This window comes from Meleagris gallopavo, chromosome 3 (assembly GCF_905368555.1).
Source record: "Meleagris gallopavo chromosome 3, MGAL_WU_HG_1.1, whole genome shotgun sequence".
NCBI lineage: Eukaryota > Metazoa > Chordata > Aves > Galliformes > Phasianidae > Meleagris > Meleagris gallopavo.
In genome coordinates this window covers 24,085,345-24,109,666 of record NC_139406.1, presented here as the reverse complement: position 1 = coordinate 24,109,666, position 24,322 = coordinate 24,085,345, and the positions used below count along the sequence as shown (strand labels likewise).

Below are 24,322 nucleotides of genomic sequence, written 5' to 3'. Positions count from 1 at the left end.
TTATCACCAGATGTTCACATTTAAATTTTCTGGATAATTGAATTTATTGCCTAAAATTCTCCTATGTGTGGTTGCTTATTCAGAGGCAAACTCTGGCTGTGCAATGCTGAAAAAGACAGAAACTTTTAGCCAGGCTTGGCGCCTGCTGGGCAGACAATGACAAGTGAGTGCTACACACCCCAGACAAACTGAAAGGATAAGCAGGTTTCACTCAGGACCTCACTCCCTTCTGCTCACAAGAAGACTGGTACCAGGCCCCTAAATGCCAGCAGAAGAAAAGCCAGAGTAGCATCACAAAGATGCTCACACCCCTGTTAATAGCTGGCTGTTAGCATGAACAGCAGAGCAGGACACTCCAGACAACAACGAACAGCCATTATCCACATGAAGTGTTGTTGATAATTCAGAAACTGATTGTGGCTTGCTTTGGCTCTAAATAATGTGGTTGGATACTTATGAGCATCATAGGAAAAAATATCTTGAAGAGGCAGTTCTGGGAAAAGTAGGCAGAACTTTGTCCATTTGGTGTTCTCTGGAGAGGGAATAATAGTGCACCGTACAGGGAGGAAGAGAAGAGCAGAGTAATGCGGTATGAGAGGTAAAAATACAGAGATGTTCTTGATATTAAGCCCATCATTTTGCAAAACCGTAATGTCTTCAGTCACTCTGTAAATTCATTTGATTCTGCCTCTTTGTGACATGAGAGGGAATAATGTAATTGTACAAGATGACTGAAAACAACATGAAGACAGTGCAAAATGTCTAAATTTTGCCTATCTAGCATTAACTCAGAAAAAAATAACTAGAACTAGATTTTCAGTTACATGTATGAAATCATACACGCCTGTTTATTTACTTCTGAGACCATGTCACTGCACAGGATTGATGCTTAATTCCCAGTTGAGGCTATTTTGCAAAAGGAATAGTTTCAAAATGTGAATGCAACAAAGCCAAAGCATTAATCAAGGTTCTTATCAGTGCAGAGGAGAATAAAGACAGAACTCACTGCTCTGATGCCATTTTTGCAGAGCAGTATTTGGTCTACATCCTAGCTCTTCTATTTCCTATTTTAACCAGGTGTTAAATCAGGGTTTGCCATTAACTTGTATGTTTAACACCTGTAATATTTTCCCAGTCATACCAAGTGAAATACGCCAGGTACACAGAAAACTGTTATTATAATTCAGGGAGAGTCTCCTGACAACAAAATCATTGTTAAAAGACCACTGAGGAACCCCTGGAATGTAAAGTGTTGCTCCTTCTGTGATACAGAAAGTACAGATCGAAGACATGCAGCGCAGCACTCAGTGACATTCATTAATGTTTGGTCTAATTACATGTAAAGACAGTGCATAAAACAAAGACATGCACTCAATTGTCAAAAGAGATGAATATTATAAAATGGCAGTGCATAAATTAACTGGTAAAACGGAACAGAGAAATGAATTCAGAAATGCATTTCAAAATGCTTCTGAAAAGAAGATGATCAACTTAAGATTTAATTTCCTCATAGAAGGTGGGCTCATGCTTTTTCAAAAATGAGAAGTGAAAAGGCCTGCTGCTTTAGCGTTAACCGTGTTTCTGGAATTTACAAGCAAAATAAAGCAAATTTACAAGCAAGAACAGACTGATGTATTCTGATAAATATTGTTTAGTAACTCAGATGAACTCAGCACTGCACTTTAGATTGAGAGATAATAACTAGAATACATAGCAGACGGTAGACACCTCAGACAAGTGCTACAGTCACTAAAATGCTATAAACTATATCTCTTGTACATGCGTCAATAGAGATGGGTGTGAAATACAGAAATCATTGTTATTCTCTGGGGCTACAGGCCGTTTAGACCTGCCTTCCTTGACAGCAGAATATATCTTAAACCACTGACTGCTGGAATAAATAAAACGGAAAGGAGCTGTCTCCCTTGGGCAACTTTCCAATGCCTGAAGCAGCCCCATAAGTGAAACACCTCAGAGCCCTATGACAAGGGTGCGGGAGAAGCCTCTCTCATGCCACTGCTTAGGCAGAGCACAGCTCTGCTCTCACAGGCATCTGTGCTAAAGGGAAGAATGTGACATTTTGGTACTACTGAAGTAATTCACAAAAGTACCCAGAATGAAAGCCAAGTGGGAAAACCCTCACAGAAGCTTTAAACTTGAAACTGCAGAGGTGCTCATCTCAATGGTTTGCTGCCAACAAACCACCTTGGGAATAATAATAATAGCAACAATAAAAAAATAGAGCAGAATAAAATCACTGTCCTCATTTTACAGAAGAGCTCATGGTAATGCAGGGCTAAAAATGGACCTCAGCCATGAACCTTATTTATGTGCATTCACTGTAAACCAAGTTATTTCAGATATACTCTGGTGTACATTCATTACTTCATCTGCTCATCATTTAAGATGTATTACTTCATCTGCTCATCTCTCATATTTATCCTATCTTTGTCTTTCATCTCTTGCTATGAAGGATCTTTTTTTTTTTTTTTTTTTTTTGGTGTGCGGCAGCACAACACAAAAGGATAGACTAGAATTGATATAACGGTATGCTTGTAAAAGCTAAAATAATAAACACTCAAACTGATCAAATTAACTTCTCATCATAGTTTTGCTTGTTGTAATTGTTATAATTCCTCTGATTTACCAAAATTTATTTAATAATTGCAGGTCAGTTATTTATACTTTGCAGTTACTGTCCATGTAAGATATATGCAGCATGCTATGTAACTACTGTAGCATTATAAGTACTATAGCTCCTGTTAGTTGAAAAACAGCTTACACATGCCAAAGGCTTCCCGCAAAAATAAAGTTAAAAAGATAAATAAGTATAGAAAAGGCAATACCAAAGAATAAAAATCTCGAACATAGTGAAGAAATACTCATAAAGGTATATTTAATAGCGGCTCAAATCTCTAAAGAGGGACTCTGTGGTGCTGATGATAGTTGCTTGTGGGCATGGCGCCTTACTGTCTTTCACTATAAAATTGTAACTCTGAATGAAAAGGTGCCAGAGGTGGAATGTCTTGTTGAAAAAAATCTATTCAAAAAATGCAAACCAAGGAAGTTTCTTAAAGACAAATCAAAGGCAAAGAAGATCATTGCCAAAATTACTTGGAGAGTTAAAAAAAAAACAAAAATAAAAGAACATTCTGTGTATGGCCATTTTAATTTTAAAAACACAAAACTTCACAGGATCTCACAAGATCTATTGATTAACTTTCTAAAAAACAGACTAAAGGTAAAGAAGAAACAGAAAGTTATCTTGAAAAATTATCAGCAATCAAGCATTATAAAGAAAACTTTTAAACTCATAGAAAGATTGTTTCTGGGTGTTTCACTAGGTGCTTCTTTATTTGACAACAGGAACTCACACCAGTAAAAACTGAGCAGAAAGTGTTATTTGAAGGGCATTTTTTGGAAATTTACTTGCACAGGTGAAAATGACTGCTCAAAGTGATGGGAGTAATGTTCAAAGCATATCGCACACAGTAATCTACCTGGACTTGTGCAAAGTGTTTGACACTGTCCCACATGACATCCTGGTCACCAAATTGGAACTAAAAAAAAATGGATTTGATGGATGGACCACTCTCTGGATAAAGAATTGGCTGGATGGTCACAATCAGACCAGTTAACAGCTCAATGTCCAAGAGGAGACTGGTGATGAGTGGTGTTCCTCCAGGGGGCTGGAACTAGGTGATCTTAAAGGTCCCTTCCAACAGAAATCATTCTATTTTCTATGATTCTATAAAAAGTATGAATGTGTCAGCACTTATATTGAGAACAACATGTAGGCAAGCACTCCTTCACATAAACAATCATCATAAAAATGGTAAATGTCTGGAAAAAGTACCTAGGCAATTTTTCTCAAACTGAGATTTTACCAATACAGATTTTTAACATGAAAATTATGGTTATCAAAGTACTAATAAAATGTTTAGAACCAAACAGGGAAGTCTGCTTTCTCTAAAAGCACACTATCATTGTCTGAGTTAAAATGCACTCTCAGCAAAATGTTTTAGTCTCTTGTGACTTTTCATTACTTTTCTGTATGGCCTTTGAGATACTATTTTCATTTAAATTAAACATCATGTCTCCACCATCGTCCATCCACAGATTAAAGGAGTTTACATAGCATCTCTAATGGAAACCTGACAGTATCATCACTGGACAAGCCAAATTCTAGCCTTTAATTGAAGAGATCTCAGGGGAAAAAAGGGAGGATTATTGGAAGGCAAAAACAAATTGCACATGAAAAAACCATACTATTTTTTCCCTTTTTCCTTAAGAAAACAGAAGGAAATTTTGCAGAAGAATACAGAAATAAACTCAAGATATCATTTAAGGACATTAAAAGTACCTCAGACATCTCTTCTTGATCCTTTGAATGCTATGCAGAGTGAAGAATTCTGTCAGTGTTAGCTACCAGGTTTAAAAGTCACATCACATGGACCATTCGTCCATGCCACTATAATTGTACATGCACTATTACGTGGGACAAAGCCCTTCTAGAGAAAGGCACATAGGTATCCTTGACAATCATAGATCTAGTGATAGTATGGGTGATATCAAAGGTACTACAACACTGCAATTAGGTGAACTACACAGATACATAGGAGATAAGAAAATATATCCTGGAAAATACTGAATAAGTTTTTCTTGTACTGTTTGTGTTCATCTTGCATTTCAATTAAATGAGCTACCATGTAGAGAATGAGAAAATATATATATATTTATCAAGCCCTCACAAACAATAATCAAAAGCAACATTAACATAAAACAATGGGGATTTACAAGTTTATGCAAACTAAATGACGTGAAAGAACAGTGGTGCCTGGTTGAAAAGGTTCTGGGCATATTCTGAAGAACTCACAGAAGATGAAGAAACATTTTTCGGATTAATGACAAAATGAACATGAATCATGGTTTTGAACAAAAGGGAAAATGAACACTTTCAACATGAAGTCACTCAGTTTTCAAACTCCATGCAGTAACAGCTAGATTGCTACTTCTAATATGGTGTGAAGTGAATACATAAGATAGACAGGAAACTGTCCAACACAGAAAGATTTATTAAGGATTCAAGGGAAGCCTTCAGGCAGGACAGTTCAGCAGTTACCGTTTTTTACTTGGCACCTTTGCACAATTTTCCTAAGATAAGAACTTAACAAGTGCTGTGGCTTTGATGGCTGAAATTAATTTCCTAGCTTGCAGAAAGGAGTCACTGGTGCCAAAAACCCTGAGTGACCTGTTACACCTTCGCAGCTGATGGCAGGTTGCCACTTGCCATGAGAGCAAAATGGTGCTGGAGTGTGAAACTGCACAAATCAATCCTTTTATATGGTGACCTCATACAAAGGAGTAAGCTGTCATTACAGGAAGAAAAATTGCAGTAGGAGAATGAATCCTGTGTTTAATAGAACGTGCTCTTTTAAAGAAATGTTCTCTGCTGACTGTTTTAAAATGCTTCTCTGTTCCTAAAGGCCATGTTTGTTCCTTTTTGGCATCCAGGGCTAGCTGCTCTGGCTCTGCACACAGTCTCACCATTGTTGGTATAAAAGGCCTCTCCTAAGGAGAAAATGCCATGAGAAAGAACCCTCCTGTATTCTTGCCTGACCAACTCTGCAGTTGCCTTCAAATATCTGATCAAAACCGCTTTCCTCCTTTCCTTTTGTCTTCTAGTTGCATTTCTTCACTGCTATCAATGAAAGCCTAATTTATACAATAAATCTCTAAAGCATTCTGAAATTCTGAATTTCATAACTGTGCCCACATAATTATGATAGCTTTCTGCCTTCCTAGGTTCCCTTTTACATGACTAGGACTGGTGGCTGGTCAAAAGGAGAAGAAAAATTAAGCTATTGGACAGTAGCACAAATAATCAAAGTTCTTCAATAACGGTTGCACCACTTAAGCAGCGAGCACTGGGCATACAATTAGAACACTTGAGTGCTGTGGACAACAGTTGCAGTGATTCCAGTCAGCAATATTTCAGCAGGTTCAGAAGCAGCATTTGAGGATAAAATTCAGGTAAGACTGTCAGCTGCAATTGTGCTTTTAAACAAAGACTGGCACTGGATTGTTTTGGGCAGAATTGAGCAGCAACATCTTCAAGCAATAACACTTCCTTTTCCAAGTGCCACCACTTACTACGTTTACATAGCACTAGCATATTCAAAGATAAAATGAAAATTCCACCAGAAACATTTAATTCTCTCTGAAAGTTTTTTTCGGGTAAAATTAAATGACTTCAGACACCTCTGCAGCCAGACCGGAGTATCTTCACCAAAGCAGCTTCCAACTTTGAACATTCTTTAAGATAGAGAAGGGCATTTGCAGATCTTATGGCTCTGAGAGAGCTGCTGCATAAAAGAATGAGCCAGGCTTTAACATTCATGCAGCAATATATGTACAATTAAATCAATATCACCAAATTCAGAAGAAAGTATGACATCACACATGGTTTAGAAAGAACACCTAACAGAACACAATCAAAATCAGGCATAGAAGTGCTCTCTCTTTTCCCTAGCCATACTTAAGGAGATTTTTACAGCATTTTGTTTTGATAGTTGACTTCAATTGAGTATTTCCACTTCCTTTTATTGTCAAGGGCAGAGAAGAAGTAGGGAGTAGTTTTCCACACTTCAGCAACAGAAAACAAAATATTTTAGAAGAGAAAATCCTGATTGGTGCTAGGAATCTCAGAAATGCACATAGTCATAGTTACTGTTTTCCTTTTCTATTTGCCTGATTTAATTGATGCTGTTCTACTCAGAGTAGAAAGGCCTCAGTCCCACCATGCACATGGGGAAACATCTATTAGTAAGTTCCAGCAAAGTCTCCTTAGAGTAGGACAAGTCTATCACTACATAAAATCAAAACTGCAAGAACAAAAGAATGGTCGAGTTCCAATGAAAATCATTAATCACATTTCTGTAGACAATATAGCATAAATCATGCTTAAAAGAATAGAAGAATTTATTTCAAACTGGTTATTTTCAGAAATCCAGGATAAAATAGCCATTCATTACAGTATGGCAACTTCATACTCATTAGTGATAAGTCCATAAAACTGTTTTCTTCCTAAGTTAACCTCCAGAGTTGAAACTTTAACAGCCAAATTACATTTCAAATTCCATGTGACCATTAGAATGACCTAAATTGTTGCATAACATTATCCATTCTGTGTGTGCATGTGGCGATCTTTCAAGGGCATGTTATACATTAACACTTAACTACTGGATTCGGACAATTTGCTTTCCTTTGGTGCTTGTCAGGAGTACAAAACACCGGTAGTTTTCTTAATATTCCTGTGTCTGGCCTTTCTCCGAAGTTTGAAAGGCCAGGAAGGCAGTTTTCCTTCTTTAGTCTAAGTTATTTGCTACGCTGCTATTTAGTGAAAGAGCACAGTTTTCTGTGTTTCAAAAGAATTGGAATTTTTCACCTGTGCGTCCCAGTTGTATCCCCGTGGCATGTTTCCCTGTGACTGTGGGCAGTATAACAAGAATGCTGCCTTTCTAGCAGAAGGAATCAGGTATGAAATCTGGGCAGCTTCAGACAGGGGAGAACTGGCCACAACACCCAACTGCAACACAAACACCTTGCAGTAGGGCATATTTTGATAACAGCTTCTATTACTTACGTTATCCTTCAGCATGTAATTCAGACATATCCTTAACAGGCAGCCCATGCTTTGTCCCAGTGAAGTTTAGCAGCACCACTCAAATTCTTCTGGCTGGAGGAAAATAGTATGAATCTGGCCAATTTGGGTGTTGAGATCTGGTGTAACATCCCCTGTTGACTGAATTTTGGTCTCCTAATGCAAAAGGCTCCTCAAAAAATTCTCGCTTAGTAGAGAACCTAAGCAGATTCTAGGGAACATCTGACCCTTTTGGGTAGCTGATCCCAAGAAACACACACACAAGCTGTTTAAGTACTTGGCTGAATCACGGCACAAACACAAAATACTTATGCTTAAAAAACTAAGATAATAGACAAATAGATGGAACAGTTTCCTAGCATTCCAAGCTAGTTTAGAAGCTTCACAAAGCATTAGAAGAGTCAACAATACACCTTGATTTTTGTCTTATAAAAATCTATTTTAACAGAAGTTTGAATGCATATTCTCAGGAGAACTGTTGAAAAAATACTGTGGCTTCTTTTCCAAAGACACTTTACCTATTATGGCGTGAGGAACAAAGCAGCAAAAAGAACAAAGGAAGGAAATCCTCATTTTATCTGCTGACCTTTTTCAGAGAAGCACTGCAGAAGGCTGCCTTATGTTATACTCTTTGATGCTACCATAACCTTGCTCTCCCAGCTCACGAGTCTGAAGTTTACAAAGGCTGATGTCCTAATAATATGCAATACATCAACAATAGCCAATCTTCTAAAGGATATTTTTCTTGAATGGTTAACAACAAAAATCAAACCGTGTCCTTCCCCCAAATATGAAACTACCTAGTGGCTCTCAATTTATGGTAATAGGAGCATGCACAGATTGCACAATGAATAAACTGTTCTGAATATTTAACCGCTTATCTCACAGACTTATCAATTATTTTACTGAAACTGATCAGTGAAATCAGGATGAGAGAAAAAACCATGAGGAGAGTATGCAGCTGAAACTTTCAGCAACACCTGTAACAGAAATCTCTTTTCTACATTTTTTATCATTCTGTTTGGGGAATGCACCCAGAACATCTCTCTATTGCAGTTCTGGCAATGCCAACAGGCTGCAAGCTTAGCTACTCACTTGGGAATTTTCTCAATGTGAAAAATCCCTGAAGGGAAAGCTGCTAGGGCGTGCTGTGAGAGACAGTAATGAAGGCAAGCAAGCCAGGATCCCTTCACAGCTCAGACAAACAAGCAATAGCAGATCTTGATCTCAGTTTACCTTTGCGTGCTAGGCTAAGGGATGCCAGTACAGGCACACATTTATGTGCACATCACATCTCCCTGATTAGCAGTATCTCTGAGAGGGCCAGGGAGCCAGCTGGGGCTGGTAACAGCTTCACACATTCAATTTTAATTGACTACTGCGTGCTTGTCAGATACCTCAGTGCTGCCTTCCTTCTGTTTTAACTTATGCCAAAAGCTTAACTGGTCCCACTGACCATAGGGAACAAGCAAGCAAGAAGAACAGATTAACTGCAGGAACTGAACAAAGTCTATGCTCCCTTCGGAACTGCATTCTAGGTACAATCTGCATTAAATTTCAAGATCATAGATCAACTATCACAGTTCAAGCTAATCTCTTAACCCACAATTACACATTAAAGCAGGTTTTGATTTAGAATAATTTCATTTAATTTTCATTTTCTGTGTCTATAGAGTCTAAACTTTTCTCTCTGAAAATTCTCAGGAAATGCTTCAGTGGGATCAAGACTCTACTATTAACACTTACTGATACAGTGTTTAATGGTATAGAATCAATTAAAATACTCAAAACAAACAAACAAAAAAAGTCATCCAAATGAGTGACAACAGTATTCTCTGCAGTGTTTCTTTCTATATCAGTAACAATGTATAAAGTAAAAGTTTGACTGAAATTGCTCCAGACAGGCATACATAATTTCTCTTGTAACTTTAGAACACATGTAAATAATTTTGCTGATAAATTGCAGACAGCATCACAGTTGAAAATTAGGTAATTATAAATTTTACCTCTGCTTTTATTTTATTGTCTCCAAAACAGAGGTGCTGTAAGTAGGCTGCAGCATTGGACTGTACAGACGGAAATTGATGCTGTAACATCTGTATAACTTCTGGAAGCTCTGGATCTCGCCATCCAAACTCTCTGTGAGAAAACAAATAAGAAAGACTCAACAAGAATTCTTCTACTAGTGGATGGATATATGTAGCAACAGTTCGGCCAACTAAGATGAAAAACATATCTAAGTTTTACTTTCCACTATTTTTAAAGTGCACATTTAATCATATATGAAAGGATTTTCTGCTCTAAATAGTACTAGTATGAAAAAAGTTAAATAAATCATAGCTAGAGTAAATAACTTCATGGAATTGTCTCTACATGCTAAAGTTCCTTAAATAAAACATCACATAAGAACAGAAAGATCCACACCATTATACAGCCTCTATTAAAATTCAAATATAGAGTACTAGAATCATAACTCTGAATGGTTTGCTAAGAAATTTTGTCAGGAAGTCTTTTATTTACTGCAATCTTTATTTTATAAAAATTACTATCTCATATAATTAGTGATTACCTATTTTGTCTTTTGATTTATTTTTTCAGATATAGTTCAGGCTTAATGGTAAAAATGTATATGATACATTGTACAATACGTACAATTACACAATTTTACATATATTACAGTTATACCATATACAAAACATTGTTATGCATCTGATTGTTTTTAAATCTTCATTAGTAATACTCAGTCTAAAGCAGATGATAGGCAAATAACAACGACTCAGCTCATGCACTGTCTTTTTATTGCTATGAAGCATGACACATCATTAGCATTAAATGAAACAATTGATTCCAAGTGTGGTGAACAAGCCCCAGCAGGTATTCTGCTGTTTCCAGAACTCAAAATCAATGTGTCACTTACGTCATTTTTTCCACTCTGTGTCTACAGGTAAAAGAGCCATCAAAATGGCTTTTGCCTTTGTGTCCCAAAATCCATGCAGCCACTCTGCACGAGACAGCTGAATTCCTATGTGCTTTAGAATCACAGAATCACCAAGGCTGGAAAAGACCTCCAAGATCACTCAGTCTAACCATCCACCTACTGCCAATATTTCCCCACTATTCCATGTCCCTCAGTACAACATCTAAATGTTTCTTGAACACCTCCATGGACCGTGGCTCAGATGCCTCCCTGAGCAGCTTGTTCCAGAGCCTGATCACTCTTTTGAGAGGAAATTTTTCCTAATATTCAACCTGAATCTCTCCTGGCACAACTTGAGGCCGTTCCCTCTTATCCCTAATGCTAGTTATGTAGGAGAAAAGGCCAATCCCCACCTGGCCACAACCTTCATTTACACAGTCGGAGAGAGTGGTAAGGTCTCCTCTGAGCCTCCTTTTCTCCAGACTGAACAATCCCAGCTCCTCTGGCCATTCCTCATAATGCTTGTGCTCCAGACTGCTCACCAGCTTCGCTGCCCATCTTTGGATACGTTGCAGTGCCTCAGAGTCTTTCTTGTAGTGAGGACCCCAAAACAAAACACAGTACTCGAGGAGTGGGCTCACCAGAGCTGTGTACTCTCTCCCTGCTCCTGCTGGCAGCACTATTTCTGATACAAGCTGGGATGCAATTGGCCTTCTTGGTACCTGGGCACACTGCTTTGTGTCATACAAATGTTTTTCATCATCTTCCATCTAGTGCTATAGTACAAGGTAATACAGGAATACGGTTCTTAGGCCTAAGTAACACTGGTCCCAATTGCCCTTTAAGATGGAATGGGAGATACGACACCACCTCAACCTCAGCATTCTGCTGGGGTCTCTACATAGGGCACATGGGAACCTAATCTCTTGCATCTTCATGAAAGGCACACAAGATCCACACTGGGGTATAATTCAGAGCAAGCAGCACTGAATTCCCACGTTGTTTATTTCTATCCAATGGAGCCACCATGAAGAACACATACCCCATTTAGGTATGCAGAGGTTAGGTATGTAAAATTAGGGGAAAGGGTCAAGTTCCATAAAAACTTGTGAAAATGACTGCAGGTTCTTCACTGCAGTTACCATAATCACTTGAGGGATTCACTTTAAAAAAAAACAAAACAAAACACAATACAAGAACAGTTGCAAAGTCCATCTCTTTGAAAAAAATATTTGTTATCATTAGTTTCCTTCCTGAATTATGAGGATTCTGCTGGACTGAGGCCAAGTGCACATCACTGGGAGAACTGACCTATTTGAATAAAGCTTACAGTAGGCAGCTTCAAAGGCTGTCTCAAGTAAACTCAGGCATCTCACTCTTCAAATATTACAGCTCTCTGAGACATTTCACTGAAACAAGACTCATTTTACAGTGACAATGGATTGCTATGAAGGAGGCATTGTCTGTTCTTTTCTCATACAGGATGTTTGCCAGACTGAGAGTTATTATTATTCATATCTCTATAAAAAGATGTAGAATATAAGCAAGAGATATAGAAAAACACACATGGAATTTCATCTGCTATTCCTGTTCTGACAAAATTAATCTTAAGATGTGAATATTAAATTTCACATCAAGTGTTTAAAATAAAATTAAAAAAAAAACACACACACAAAAAAACAAAAAAACACAGAGATGTAATGCAATGCATTATGTGTGGGCATTTCCAGTGAACCTTCGGACAACACAGACTGTTGGGAAACTTCTAAAGGAGACCTGTTACATAGATTCAGAAAGATCTTGACAATGAACTAGTATTTTTGAAGTGCAGAACACTGTAAAAGGTATCAGGGAAGCACAGAAACCTTGGTGGCTAATAATAGGATAAGGACAATAGCTATGGTTTAAACAATCCATATGTATATAGATAGTGTGAGACAATATATATAAACAATTCACAGAAATGACGCAGAGAATACCTATGTAATATAAAAAGGATTATCTCCTTGAGATGAACAACCTGTCCCAGTTCTCACAGAAATACTGCCTCACAATGCTGTGAGACTTGAGCTGCCTTCACAGAAGGGGTTTAGAAACTGAGCTGGTGCTTAGAAGGACCAGGCAGCCCATCAACTTACAGGCTGAGCATTGAACACTTCATTGGATGGCTCTTCTTCATTGCCTACAGAGCACTGACTGACACCAGCTAGTATCTAACTCTTAATGAGATCTGAACTTGCAGCTGAAGACGATGCAACCAGCAATAGCAAATACCACATTTTCTGCACATACTAACTTAACATTTCTCTATTTACAGGTTAAGTGATTCTCCAGTTACATACTTATTTCTGTTTAACAACGGATAGAACAAACCCATAAACAAATCATAAATTGACAGAGGTGAGTGACAGAACCAATGTTACTTGATGTGTTGGCTTCCTCTTATGCATACTTTTCACAGTTACGACAATACTTAGGCAGTAACACATTAACAAGTTCTTCAACCACGTTAGTCTATATATATGGCTCTCAACCAAAGATATCATTGAGAAATTATTTTTACATAAAAATAAAACATGAAAAATCCAAAGCACCCTGATGAGAAATTCATTATTCCAGCTCATCTTCTAATTCATTCTTGTTTAGATTCCTAGATCTTAAGAGTGGGTGTTGGTATTTTAGGAGAAAGTTTTTCACACAGAGGGTGGTGACGCAGTGGAACAGGTTGCTCAAGGAGGTTGTGAATGCCCCATCCCTGGAGGCATTCAAGGCCAGGCTGGATGTGGCTCTGGGCAGCCTGGTCTGGTGGTTGGCGACCCTGCACATAGCAGGGGGGGGTTGAAACTGGATGATCACTGTGGTCCTTTTCAACCCAGGCCATTCTATGATTCGGTTATGATTCTATTATACAAAAACAGCTTGTAAGACAAGACAAGGAGTAGGAACATTCAAAAGCTTTTGTTTTAAACTACATAACTATACTTCAAACTTCTAACAACAAATTGTCTCCAAAAAGAATGCTTTTCCTTCTGAACAGGTGTGTTACTCAACCAAATACACACAAAAATACCATGTGCAATAGCACACCATGGATTATGACAACAAGCTCAAATTCTCTGTTGACTTGTCCTGGAATCCAGGACAGAAGAGGAAATGAAGGGCAAAAGGAAAATCATAGGCCCAGTTAACTCATCTAATGAACCTGCAGATTTTACATGGTATGTATGCACATGTGAAAACAAGGCTGTGCCTACTTTTTTCCTCTGGTCTTCCAGCAGACAATCTGATGATAAATAAACATTTGTCTGAATGTTTGCGTGCACAATGGACTTAAGTGGAAAACTGATTCAGAAAAGAAACTTCTAACACAGATCATATTATCAGTTATAGGAAAGAGAATGAACAAAGCAGAAAAGAAGTTAAAAAAATTTAGCTGCAATATACATTGTCTTTTCAGGCAGATGGTCTCTTAAGACTATTATATTTTAAGTAGTTTCTAAATGAATGATGGTAGCTATTTAAAACAAACAAAAGTTTCTGTCAACAGTTAAGGGTGCTTGAATAACTGCAGTATTATAGCAGCCTTCAAGGCGAGGAAGAGTAACTTCTGGGATTTTATACTTTTCAATTGTTTTCTTTTTAACATACTGAGTAGGAAAAAAGTGAGCTAGAGATGGAGTCTTTTCTAAAAACTCTGCAGTTTTTAGAAACTCTCTAAAAACTCTCTAAAAAGTCTGCAGCTCTAATAACAAAATTTACTTTGAAAAATAAACATATATTTCTAAATTCTCCTTACTATGAAAAGTTAGGAAGGCTACTTAAAGTCAACCTGACAGAGGCCTGGATAAGGAAGGACTGGAATTTCTCAAAGACAAAGGTAAAAAAAAAATACCTGGAATGTTTTGCATAGACTTGAGGAGCTTCCAGGCCATGGCCTCACACATACCCAAAGCTCAGTAAAACGGACAGCCAAACTAAACTAAAAGACAAACTGCTAGGGATAAGAAAATAGACTGTGGAAGTCAAAAGTTAGAATAAGCTAGGTTACACCACAGAAAGATAAGTAAAATTAAATAGCAAAATATCCTTTACTGACTACAATGAAAAGCAATATTACAGTCAGTACCTGATGATTAGAGTCAGATTAAAGGAAGGGAAAAAGAAAATGAAGATCAGATCCATCTCTATTTCTGTGAAATATCTGATACTGTGCCACACAGAAACTAGTTCAACTGGCAGCAAATGAGAATCCAACCCCTAGTAAAATTATTATAGCAGAATTATGGAAAATTTGAAACTGCAGGGAGTAGCCTAAAGAAACACTACCTAGCTACTTGTCATTTACCAACTGCTTAGGTGAGAGAGAAAATCCACACAGATGGTGAAAAAAGTCAGAAGGCTGGAGTAAATCAGAGGTGTGCAATTTTTGAGAATTCTATCAAATTATCAGTGCAGTCGATCAGAAAATGAACAGTAAGCTAGCATACGCATTGAAGATCTTCTGCTACTGCCCATGTTTCCCTGGGAATGCAACCTCTATGCAGCTATGGGCAGCTAAAGGCTTCTGGTGGTGGTGTAGCTTTTCCTCAAGAAAATTACAGCTGTGTTACAACTTGACAGCTCTGGCCGGAAAGCAGCATTTGCAGCGCACTTCAGGCAGATCAAGAGACCACAGAAGTTCATTTTCTCTAGGAAGTATCATCATTTGAGAGAACTGATGAAAGTATTCCAGTGTTCCTTCCACCTTGCTTCTTTGACAGAAACTGTGCTCTAGGAATGTAAGATTGATCTCATCTTGAATCCTTCAAAATTTTTTAGCTGGAAGTGGTGACTAATGTAATGATCTATGTACTGCAGTAGGCTGCTGTCAAAAGATGAACCAAAAGGGAACACTGAGTAAATTACATACAGAATATCACAATAGGCTACATTTTATCCAGGGTTAACTGAAGAGAATCAAGTGGGAGTTGGGCATGAGATATATTGATTCTGAAATGGAGCAGTATAAATAGCAGTAATAAGAAATCCAGATCAACACGATGACACCAATTGAAACCAATTCCTACTCCTGCCACCATAGTACACCTACATGTCAGAAAGACAAAGGAAAGATAGATTTAGGAGACACTGTTAGTAACACAGCTGACAGTACCGTCTACATGGTTTCACATAAAGGTGATGCTGAGTACAGACTATGTACAGCATCTTACTATTTGCTTAAACCTTGCAAGACTTTTTTTTCTTCTTTTACCACAAATTCTGATTACACACAGAAATGGAACACCAAAGCCCTGTTGCACCTGTGTAAGCTGATTTTAAAAATCCTACAAAGTTTGAAAACATAGGGACACCAATCGGAACCATTACAAAGAAATCTGAGAAGCAGGTGTGATGGCATCAGATACTGTTTATCCATTGGCCACAGAAAATTTGATGGGAGCTTGGATTCTTATTTCTAATTTACATTATTGGAGCAGAATATTTGCATCTGATCGAGCAGTTGGCATATGCAAGCACTGACATCCAGAGCTATTCCAGTCTCAGCATCATTCCCCAAAGGCAGTGATGCGAAGATGCCTGCTATGAAGAACCATATGTTTAACAACGACTTAACTACCACCAAGCACTTACGAAAGACAGAGAATGCACGATTTGTAAACATATTCATTATGAAATTGTATGCTTACACCAGACTTATATGTACCTGCCTGCCTTAATAAGCACATACATATGTAAAACAGGCTTACAGACTGGTAAAGGAGAGGGTACCACATATGAAACATATGAAACAGCATTGCTAATCCTAGCCTACAAGATTTTTGTTGCAGTAGAGATATACCCCTGTGTTTCTTTTTTTCTTTCTCTTTTTTCCTCAAAATTTCAATAAATAAAGCCTGAAAATCTCTTTTGCCTCATCTCTGAAAGAAGAGCTCTGAGAATGTGTTTTCGGTTGTACTAGGAGAAAACAAATTACACAATCAAACACAAAGAGAAATCATCAGGAGTCAAAAGGGGATCAAAGAAAGAACTATGTCTCTTACCCAAGAGGAGAAACGTTCTTCGATTAAAACCATTTTGAAGGGAACATACCAATGCTACAGGAATCTCTCTCTAAGGATTTTATCTCAGTACATTTAAAAAGAATACAGACAAGATGTTAAACTTAACTGATAAAAAAGAAAAAAACATTTAAAGATTATGTACCAAAAAGAAATGTGATCCAGATATGAAGAAGCTATCTAACAGCTTGTTCCCTCATTTTCTTTCTGCTGTTCTTAGGCTGTTCTTCAGACTGCTGGATTCTATGACACTTGCCAAAAGGGGCATTTCAATAATGCTCTCATTAATACGCTTTAACTTTTGGTTCCCCCTGAAGTGCTCAGGCAGTTTTACTAGATGGTTTTTGTAGGTCCTTTTCAACTGAACTCTTCTAATTCTAAAACAAAAGTGAACATTCTATACTTCATTTACCAGGAATGGTACTCTGAAAACCTTCCTTTAATATTTTCCCATTTTTCAAGCATACCTCTCCATATCCAAATACAGCTATGTACACATAGTTGTTTATTACTGCATGCTGCAAGCCTGATCTGAACGATCTGCTACAATTTAAGAGGAGGCAGAGCTACTGTATTTGCTACTAGTATTTCTGAAAATGGAATGTGGGAATTGGATGAGATTTAGCACAGTTTTAGGGAGAAAATATAAAAACATCAATTTCCATTCAACTCACTTTAGAAAATGCACAAAATCCACATTGCCTTCTCTGACTTCTAGTCCAATTTGGCTAAAGGAGTGTGCAACAACAAGCCACTGATCATCTTCAGCCCCATGCTGTTATGAACAACATACATCCAAAGAATGCAATAATGCTGGGTTTAGACCTAAATCCCTTAAGGCAGCAGTGAACACGTATCAGCAGAGACCTAACTGTACTGCTGGTTTGGCTTTTCAAAAAGGAAAAACAAAGACTATTGGAAAAGTTAGAACTGAAGAAAATGACATAATCTAGACTAAACGTGTAAGTGCCAGAAGGACAGAGAAAATGCACCACAACCTATCTTCTGTGAATAAAAATGTAAGTTCCACAAAACCCCCAAACATTTAAGTTATTGTTTATCCCTACCTAAAAACCACATCCTGCATACATTGAACAAAACAGAAATTGTAGTCTGCCTTCTGTACATTAATATGAGCACCACGACTCTGCTACAGCAACCTGCCAAGGGTATGGAAGAATAACTGCAGTGCTTCATGTGATAGAAGCAAATGCATTCTGTATCATATAATCTGAATATTCTTTCACATTTCATCAGCCTCACAGTTTCTGAATTTCACAAAGTTTCACCATTTGTTTCTTCTACTACCAGAGTTCTCTTAACACTTTTGGAAGAGTTGCTATTGTTAGAGCAGAGTGCTTGCCAAATGGCTTTGTAGCACTGAAAAATGACTGCAATAACCTCTTAATTGCTGGGTTGCTTATTTATTTTTAGCATGCGCACAACTGTAAATTTGCAGGCCAAAAAAACAATCCTAAGCCTGCAAGAATCGTACAAATTGAATCAGAAAGAGGAGGAAGCATTTCACTGGAGAATCCCACTTCATATTTGGGAAAAGCTGATCTCAGAGCTTGCCAGCACTTGAGCAGGAAAGAAGCAGTAACATCCACACGGCTCAACAGCTACTGATTTTCATTTGACTAATAGGCTGGATCTACACACTCAGGCATACTGAAACCTGTTTCTACGTGTTGTGTTAGACACACCTTGCCACATAACTGGATCAACAATTTCACTGAAATAAACATTTTGCATCCTGGCAATGCACCATTTAAATATTAAGAGTAAAATGCATGAGCAGGCAACGTTTGACTGCACATCCTCAGATGCTTTATTTTTATTTAGGCATGTAGTTTATCTCTTCTCTAGCTTTCAAATTTAGCACAGCTAAACACGCAAGAGCTGCACAAACATTTGGTGATCCTGTTGAAAACCTGCAGAAAGAATCTTCGTGTTACTGCTTCGAGGTGCTGGCATTTTCCTTGTCTTGCTCTTTCACATGGCCAAACCTAGAAGAATCAAGTAGCAATGCTCACCCAGCTTCCTCACAAATGTGATTTTTAGTCTGGTGTCGCAATCTCTCTGTGACTGCAGGTGAGGTGTCGAAAAAGACGTGCTGTGGCAGACAAAGAGAACTCCTGCAGAGCAGTGACAGAGATGTTCGACCTGTTCCAGGTTGTTAACAAAACCACAGACCTGAGCAGTCAGGGCTGACTTCTCAACATCAGGTCTCCTATATGGCAAAGGGCTAAATCTGATTTGTACCACGGCAAGCATTCCCTACTGCACATTACTAAAAGCAGTTATGCCTCAGTATGCTTTATACACACATGGTATTGCATCCATTCCTCTTCTGCTTTTACACTACTACCTGTGATTTAAAATTTAAAATTAAAAAACATAAGAAGTGAGCTTGTAAGGAGGTAAGATAAGAACAAAGTAGTCTGGAGCTGAACTTCCTGTAAATTCCTTGAACACTGTCTTCATAAAAGATTAATAAGATGCTATAGTTGAGTAAAGATTATCCATGACACCGGCCCACATGGTATTATTTATTACTCTGTGGTACTGCCTCCAATACAGCATCATGAAAATCAGAGGCACGAGTCTTAGCTGTTCAAGGTCACCCTGACTTCATTTATGAATGTCTTTTTAGTTGAAATATATTTGTGAAACTTTACGAAATAATCTTTCACACTATCGGCACACCGATCTTATTTAATTTCCTCATTCCCAGTGAGAGAGCTTTCAGGAAAAAAGTTGGTTGTGCCATGTAGCAGATAAAATGTTCTCTCTGCTCTAGACTGTGGAGTGGACAGCAAAGAAAAATTAGGGACTTTGGTGCTTTTGGATATCTTTGATTTTGCCATTTGTATTTATTTATTTTTTACTTTTTTTCTTTTGTGTGTTTATTTTATTTTTAGAAGGAGTTGCATTATTCTTTTGGGGCTGTTGAATTGAAACAGTCTTGAAAATCTTGTTTCACCTCTTCCTCTGCAGGTATTTGCAAACACAGGGCTCACTTCTGCAATGCTGAATAAAATGCAACTTAAGTAAGCTATCATGATGTCTAATTTATCTCCCTTCTCCCTGCAATGCATAATGTTTTCCTGATCCCCCTACTACAGAAGGGTTTCACAGTACCTTAATGCACTGCATCATTATATTAACCCTTCCCTGAGAGGTCTGCTTACATATACTTGTCTCTGTGCAGCCTACACTTCACGGAGAGGATCTCACAAGACTGAAACTGTGTGCAGTGGCAATGCTGTTGTTTCAGCTGTGGGCACGCTCCTCTCAAAGGCAAGGAAGGTGGGAATGCAGGCAGGAGATGGAAACAGCAGGCAGGCTGAAAGGTGTCAAGCCTTTACTCTGCTGTGGACTTGCTTTGCAAGATAAAGTCATCTGATTTGGTGCCTTTCTCAGAAGCGTGACAGATTCTCAGTGTCCTTTGAGATGTTATAAATCAAAATTGTCTCCTTTTCTAGAAATAGTGTTTTCATTCAGAGTTTCTTAAATCTTTATTTCAACGACAGAGGAAAAAAGCTTTTGGAATCTTGCTTCTATCTGATTTAATGGAAAATATGGGTTTTCCAAACACCTTATTTTCCTAGGGACATGCGATGAGGATGACAGTTACTCAGTTACCCGCACACATTAGGGCACCTCACCACTGCAGCTATACACAGGACAGCAGCACAGTACAGCTCCCCACTGCCCCATCAGCACCAATTCACGTCACGCCTGTCTGCAGGACAGGAAACCAGCACACACAGCACTCCCTCACAATCCCAGAGCATCTACTTTTTCCTTGAAATAATCACTCCAACAGTTCTGTCTTAGTTTCAGCTGAGATGGAATTATTTTCTTCAAAGTGTCTGGTATGATGCTCTGTTTTGTTTCTAGGAGAAAAACTAGATAACAGACCAATGTTTCCAGTTCCTGCTAAGCACTGCTGTACAGAGCCAAGGACATCTGCAGTGAAGGGCCCAAGGAGCTGGTAGGGAACAGAATTAGCTGAATTAAACTGGTTAAAGGGATATTCCATCCCTTTATCTATGTGACATCATGTGGGAGGAGTTTTGAAGGGGGTGGAAGTTCATCTCACAAGCTTCCACTGCTTAGGGGGCTAGCAGGGCATTGATCAGGGGATGGTGAGCAATTACTTGTGTATCACTTGTTATATACATTCATATATATGTATTGTAATAACTATTATCCTTTTCCATTTCTCTATTTCAGTAAATACTTTTATCTCGATTCATGAGTTCTACTCTTTTTTTCCCCCTGATTCTCTCCCTCATCCCACTGGGAAGTGGGAGAGTGAGTGAACACCTGGTGCTCAGCCACCTGATGCATTAAACCACAACAAGTTCCTACAATGTTCTGGGGAACTCAACCCCTCTTCACTCTTAGTTTTGAACATCACATTACTAAGCATGATGAGTTTCACAACAAATGACATGACAGCACCCGGGTCCTCCATCCGCTTTGCCCAATTAAGAGTTCTGGCTTCAGCACTCAGTGTGACAGAAAGTCACATTTTTGTAAGGTTTAAGGAAACCAAGAAACAAGCAAATTGGATGTTTTCCACCTTTCTGCAAATACAAAGCTTACGAAGGCTGCCAGCCATCTTGCCTGCAGCATGACACAAGACAGTGGGAGTACAAAAGCCAGAAATCAGGTACTTCATATGCAGATATCAAGAAGGAAATGTAAACATTATATGTACAGTTCAACACAAGCTTCAGAAATAATTTGTACTATGGGTGGAGGGAAAGGGTGTCCACCTGAAGTTTTAGAAAGTATTGATCCTAAACTCTTCTGTTTTCTCCTTTCCTGAGTGCGTTATTAGTTTACTTGGTTACTGTGCAGCACCAGTTCCCACATCATCTCCGCTCAAGCATGGTCAAGCATCCCTCTTATCTATCCAACACTTTGCAGCACTTCCTGTCTTTCTGAGCAGAAATCTGAGTGAACTCTTCAAAGCAGACATTATTTTGATACTTAAACAATGAATATTAAATAATACATTTTGAAGGCAATTCAAAATATCATACAAATTGTTAAGTCCCAAACTGATTTGCCCTCAAACACTCAAAGAGTGAGGAAAGCCAAGAGGAAAGACTACATGAATTTATTATAATAAATGATGTAGAAAAAAAACCTATTCTCACTGTCCTTTGCACAACTACACTCCTGAGCAATATTTCCGAAGGAACTATTTTTGTTCATTAAATCTGAAAAGTGTGCAACACAGCAAATGCACTTGAATTTGATCTTCCTGTCAAAGGGAAATACAGACTAATGGCTTTTCTTTGCTGCTTTATTTCAGCTTTCATTAAGCACAAAAAGAACGGTCTCTTGCAAAGTACCTAGATGAATCTCTCAACATAAAACCACTAAAACAATGTGATAATGCATACTCTTGACAGTCAAGTTCTAGAGTTCATGGGATCAATAACAGAAGAGTCAAACTGTTAAAAAATTGCTCAGATGTAAACCAGTTGGATGAAAGGAAAAATATCCAATCATTAGTGAGTACTGCCACTCAAATGCTATTGCTATTTCTCCTGTCATAGGTCTTTCATCTATTTTACACATAAAACACTGTAGAAATTCTTGGGACTTCTCTTAATGCAGAACGAAGATATCATCACATGGAGAACATGGAGATAATAACACATCGTCACACATGGGGAAGCAATGATGGCACGTACAAAGCTCTCTCACAAGAAAAAACTAAAAGTGGCAGAAGTTAGAAGAGCAACTGTGAAATCCTCAGCATATTTTCAGCTCTCTGAACTGAATATGCTGCCTCACTGCGAGCTGACTGCAAAAGCTTCTCAGCCACAGAATTGCAAAGGATCTAGACAGTGTTCCAAGGGAGCACAGGACAAGAAGATACCTTCTGCGCCATCAAAGCTAATTTCTGATTGCAAGGTTCTTTTTATGTGGCCCATACGATACACCATACATTGCTCAAGATAAAGACAGTCTCACATAAGAAAATCTTGATTTTAATCAATCTTAGACTTCACTGACTCTATCAACAGCTCAAGTGTTGTCTCAGCTTACATGAGAAAGGAACTGTCACTGAACATACCTGTTCAGAAGGGGCATTTTTTTTCCCTCTTCTAACAAGCTGTCCCCATCACGTCCAATGTATGTAATACGTTTCTCCTTTTTAAGATTACCGAATCAGAAAACAAGGTTGCACTTGCAGGGAAACTAGAGGAGAAAGGATAACTTCTAGGTGGGTACAATATAGCATGACAACATTTTTGGCCCGTTTGATCCCAGCATAACCCAGGGACACTTCACAATAGTACAAATCTAGCAGAATGACAAGCTAATTGGTGGACAAACAAAACTAACAGGACTGCCAGTGCTCCGGAAGACCAGAGAATCCTACTACCCTGAATTGTTGTGTTGGTAACAAAACCAGACCCAAACCAATCTTATCTAAAAGAAGAAAGTGCAAAAACTAAATCAGCAAAAAGTCATTTTACATGGATGATACTGAGAACACTACAGAAGGAGGCTGTGTATTTTAAGGAAGCCTAAAACACGCAATTCATACATGTATTTGTTACTTTTACTTCAGTAAAATGCAACTCACAGAAAAACAACTTTTGCCAGCTCATCTTTCAATTGCCACCCTATCATGCTGCAACTGGGACATGACTTTTCCACCCTTTATAGGGGGAACAAGACTGCAGGCTGTTCTGCAGAGATGTTTCTAGCTGAGTTGCGAAACACTAATAAACCCACTGCACAAAATAATCACACTACTGAATCAGGGCAATCACCCTTATCAACAGATGGGAGAAATACTGCCAAGGATCTGTCATTTATAAATCAGAATCAATATCTTGAAAAGATCCCTGAAGGAGAATTTGTTAAGGGAAAATACATGCATCAATTTATCAGAAGTCTTTCCTCAGCATGTGGAAGTGCAACTACCTACAAAAAATGATGAGATCTTGTTAGTTGCACGGTACTTATTTCCATGAAGTATATTCTGGATGGGATTTTTCATGTGATACACTAAGTTCAATTGCCCTTGATCATAACTGACCGAAGAACACAGCTGGTGTGTGAAACCCCACCATATATTATGCCAGTTGCAAGAAGTACAGATTTCCCCTTTCCCTTCCCTTCCTTTTTCTTCCCTTTCCCTTCTCCTTCTCTCCCTTTCCACTTCCCTTCCCTTCCATGATTTAAAACATCTGAAATGAGGACACATCTTGCCAGATGGTAAGAGGGGAGGAAGAAATGGAAAAAAAAGAGCAAACTGAGAAAGAGAAAAACCAATGAAGGATATTGATTAGGTTGAATAAGAAAGTTTCAGTACATTAAAGAAAAACATAAGTAATCAGACCAGGGGGGGGAAAAAAAAGCTGATGACAAAGTGCTTCTTACTGAAGTTTAATTTTGGTCATCTTAGGACAAAAGTGTATGATTTAGAAAAATAGCAGCAAGATGCAAATTTAAATATCAAGTTTAGAAACAACGATGTTTACAAATTTTCATCTGTGCAGATTGCACAGTAGGAGGCTAGGAGAGGGAAAAGTCTGAGGTTTTTTTTAGGGCCACATCAATGCAAAAGTTTTAATAGAATGGCAAATACAAATTCACTTGAGACTTTGTGCTCCTGATGTAAATTGATAAAAATGAAAC

At 38.2% G+C, this 24,322-nt stretch overlaps 1 protein-coding gene across 7 annotated transcripts in view; it reads right to left on the bottom strand.

Annotated features, from left to right (window-relative positions):
* CTNND2 (catenin delta 2) overlaps positions 1 to 24,322 on the bottom strand; it is a 625,555-nt gene that overhangs the window by 159,025 nt on the left and 442,208 nt on the right. For all 7 annotated transcript variants that reach the window (XM_085220451.1, XM_085220452.1, XM_085220453.1 and 4 more), the window contains one exon: positions 9,670 to 9,802. In XM_085220451.1, the coding sequence (XP_085076577.1) occupies positions 9,670 to 9,802 (133 nt within the window). The remainder of the gene's footprint in view (positions 1 to 9,669; positions 9,803 to 24,322) is intronic.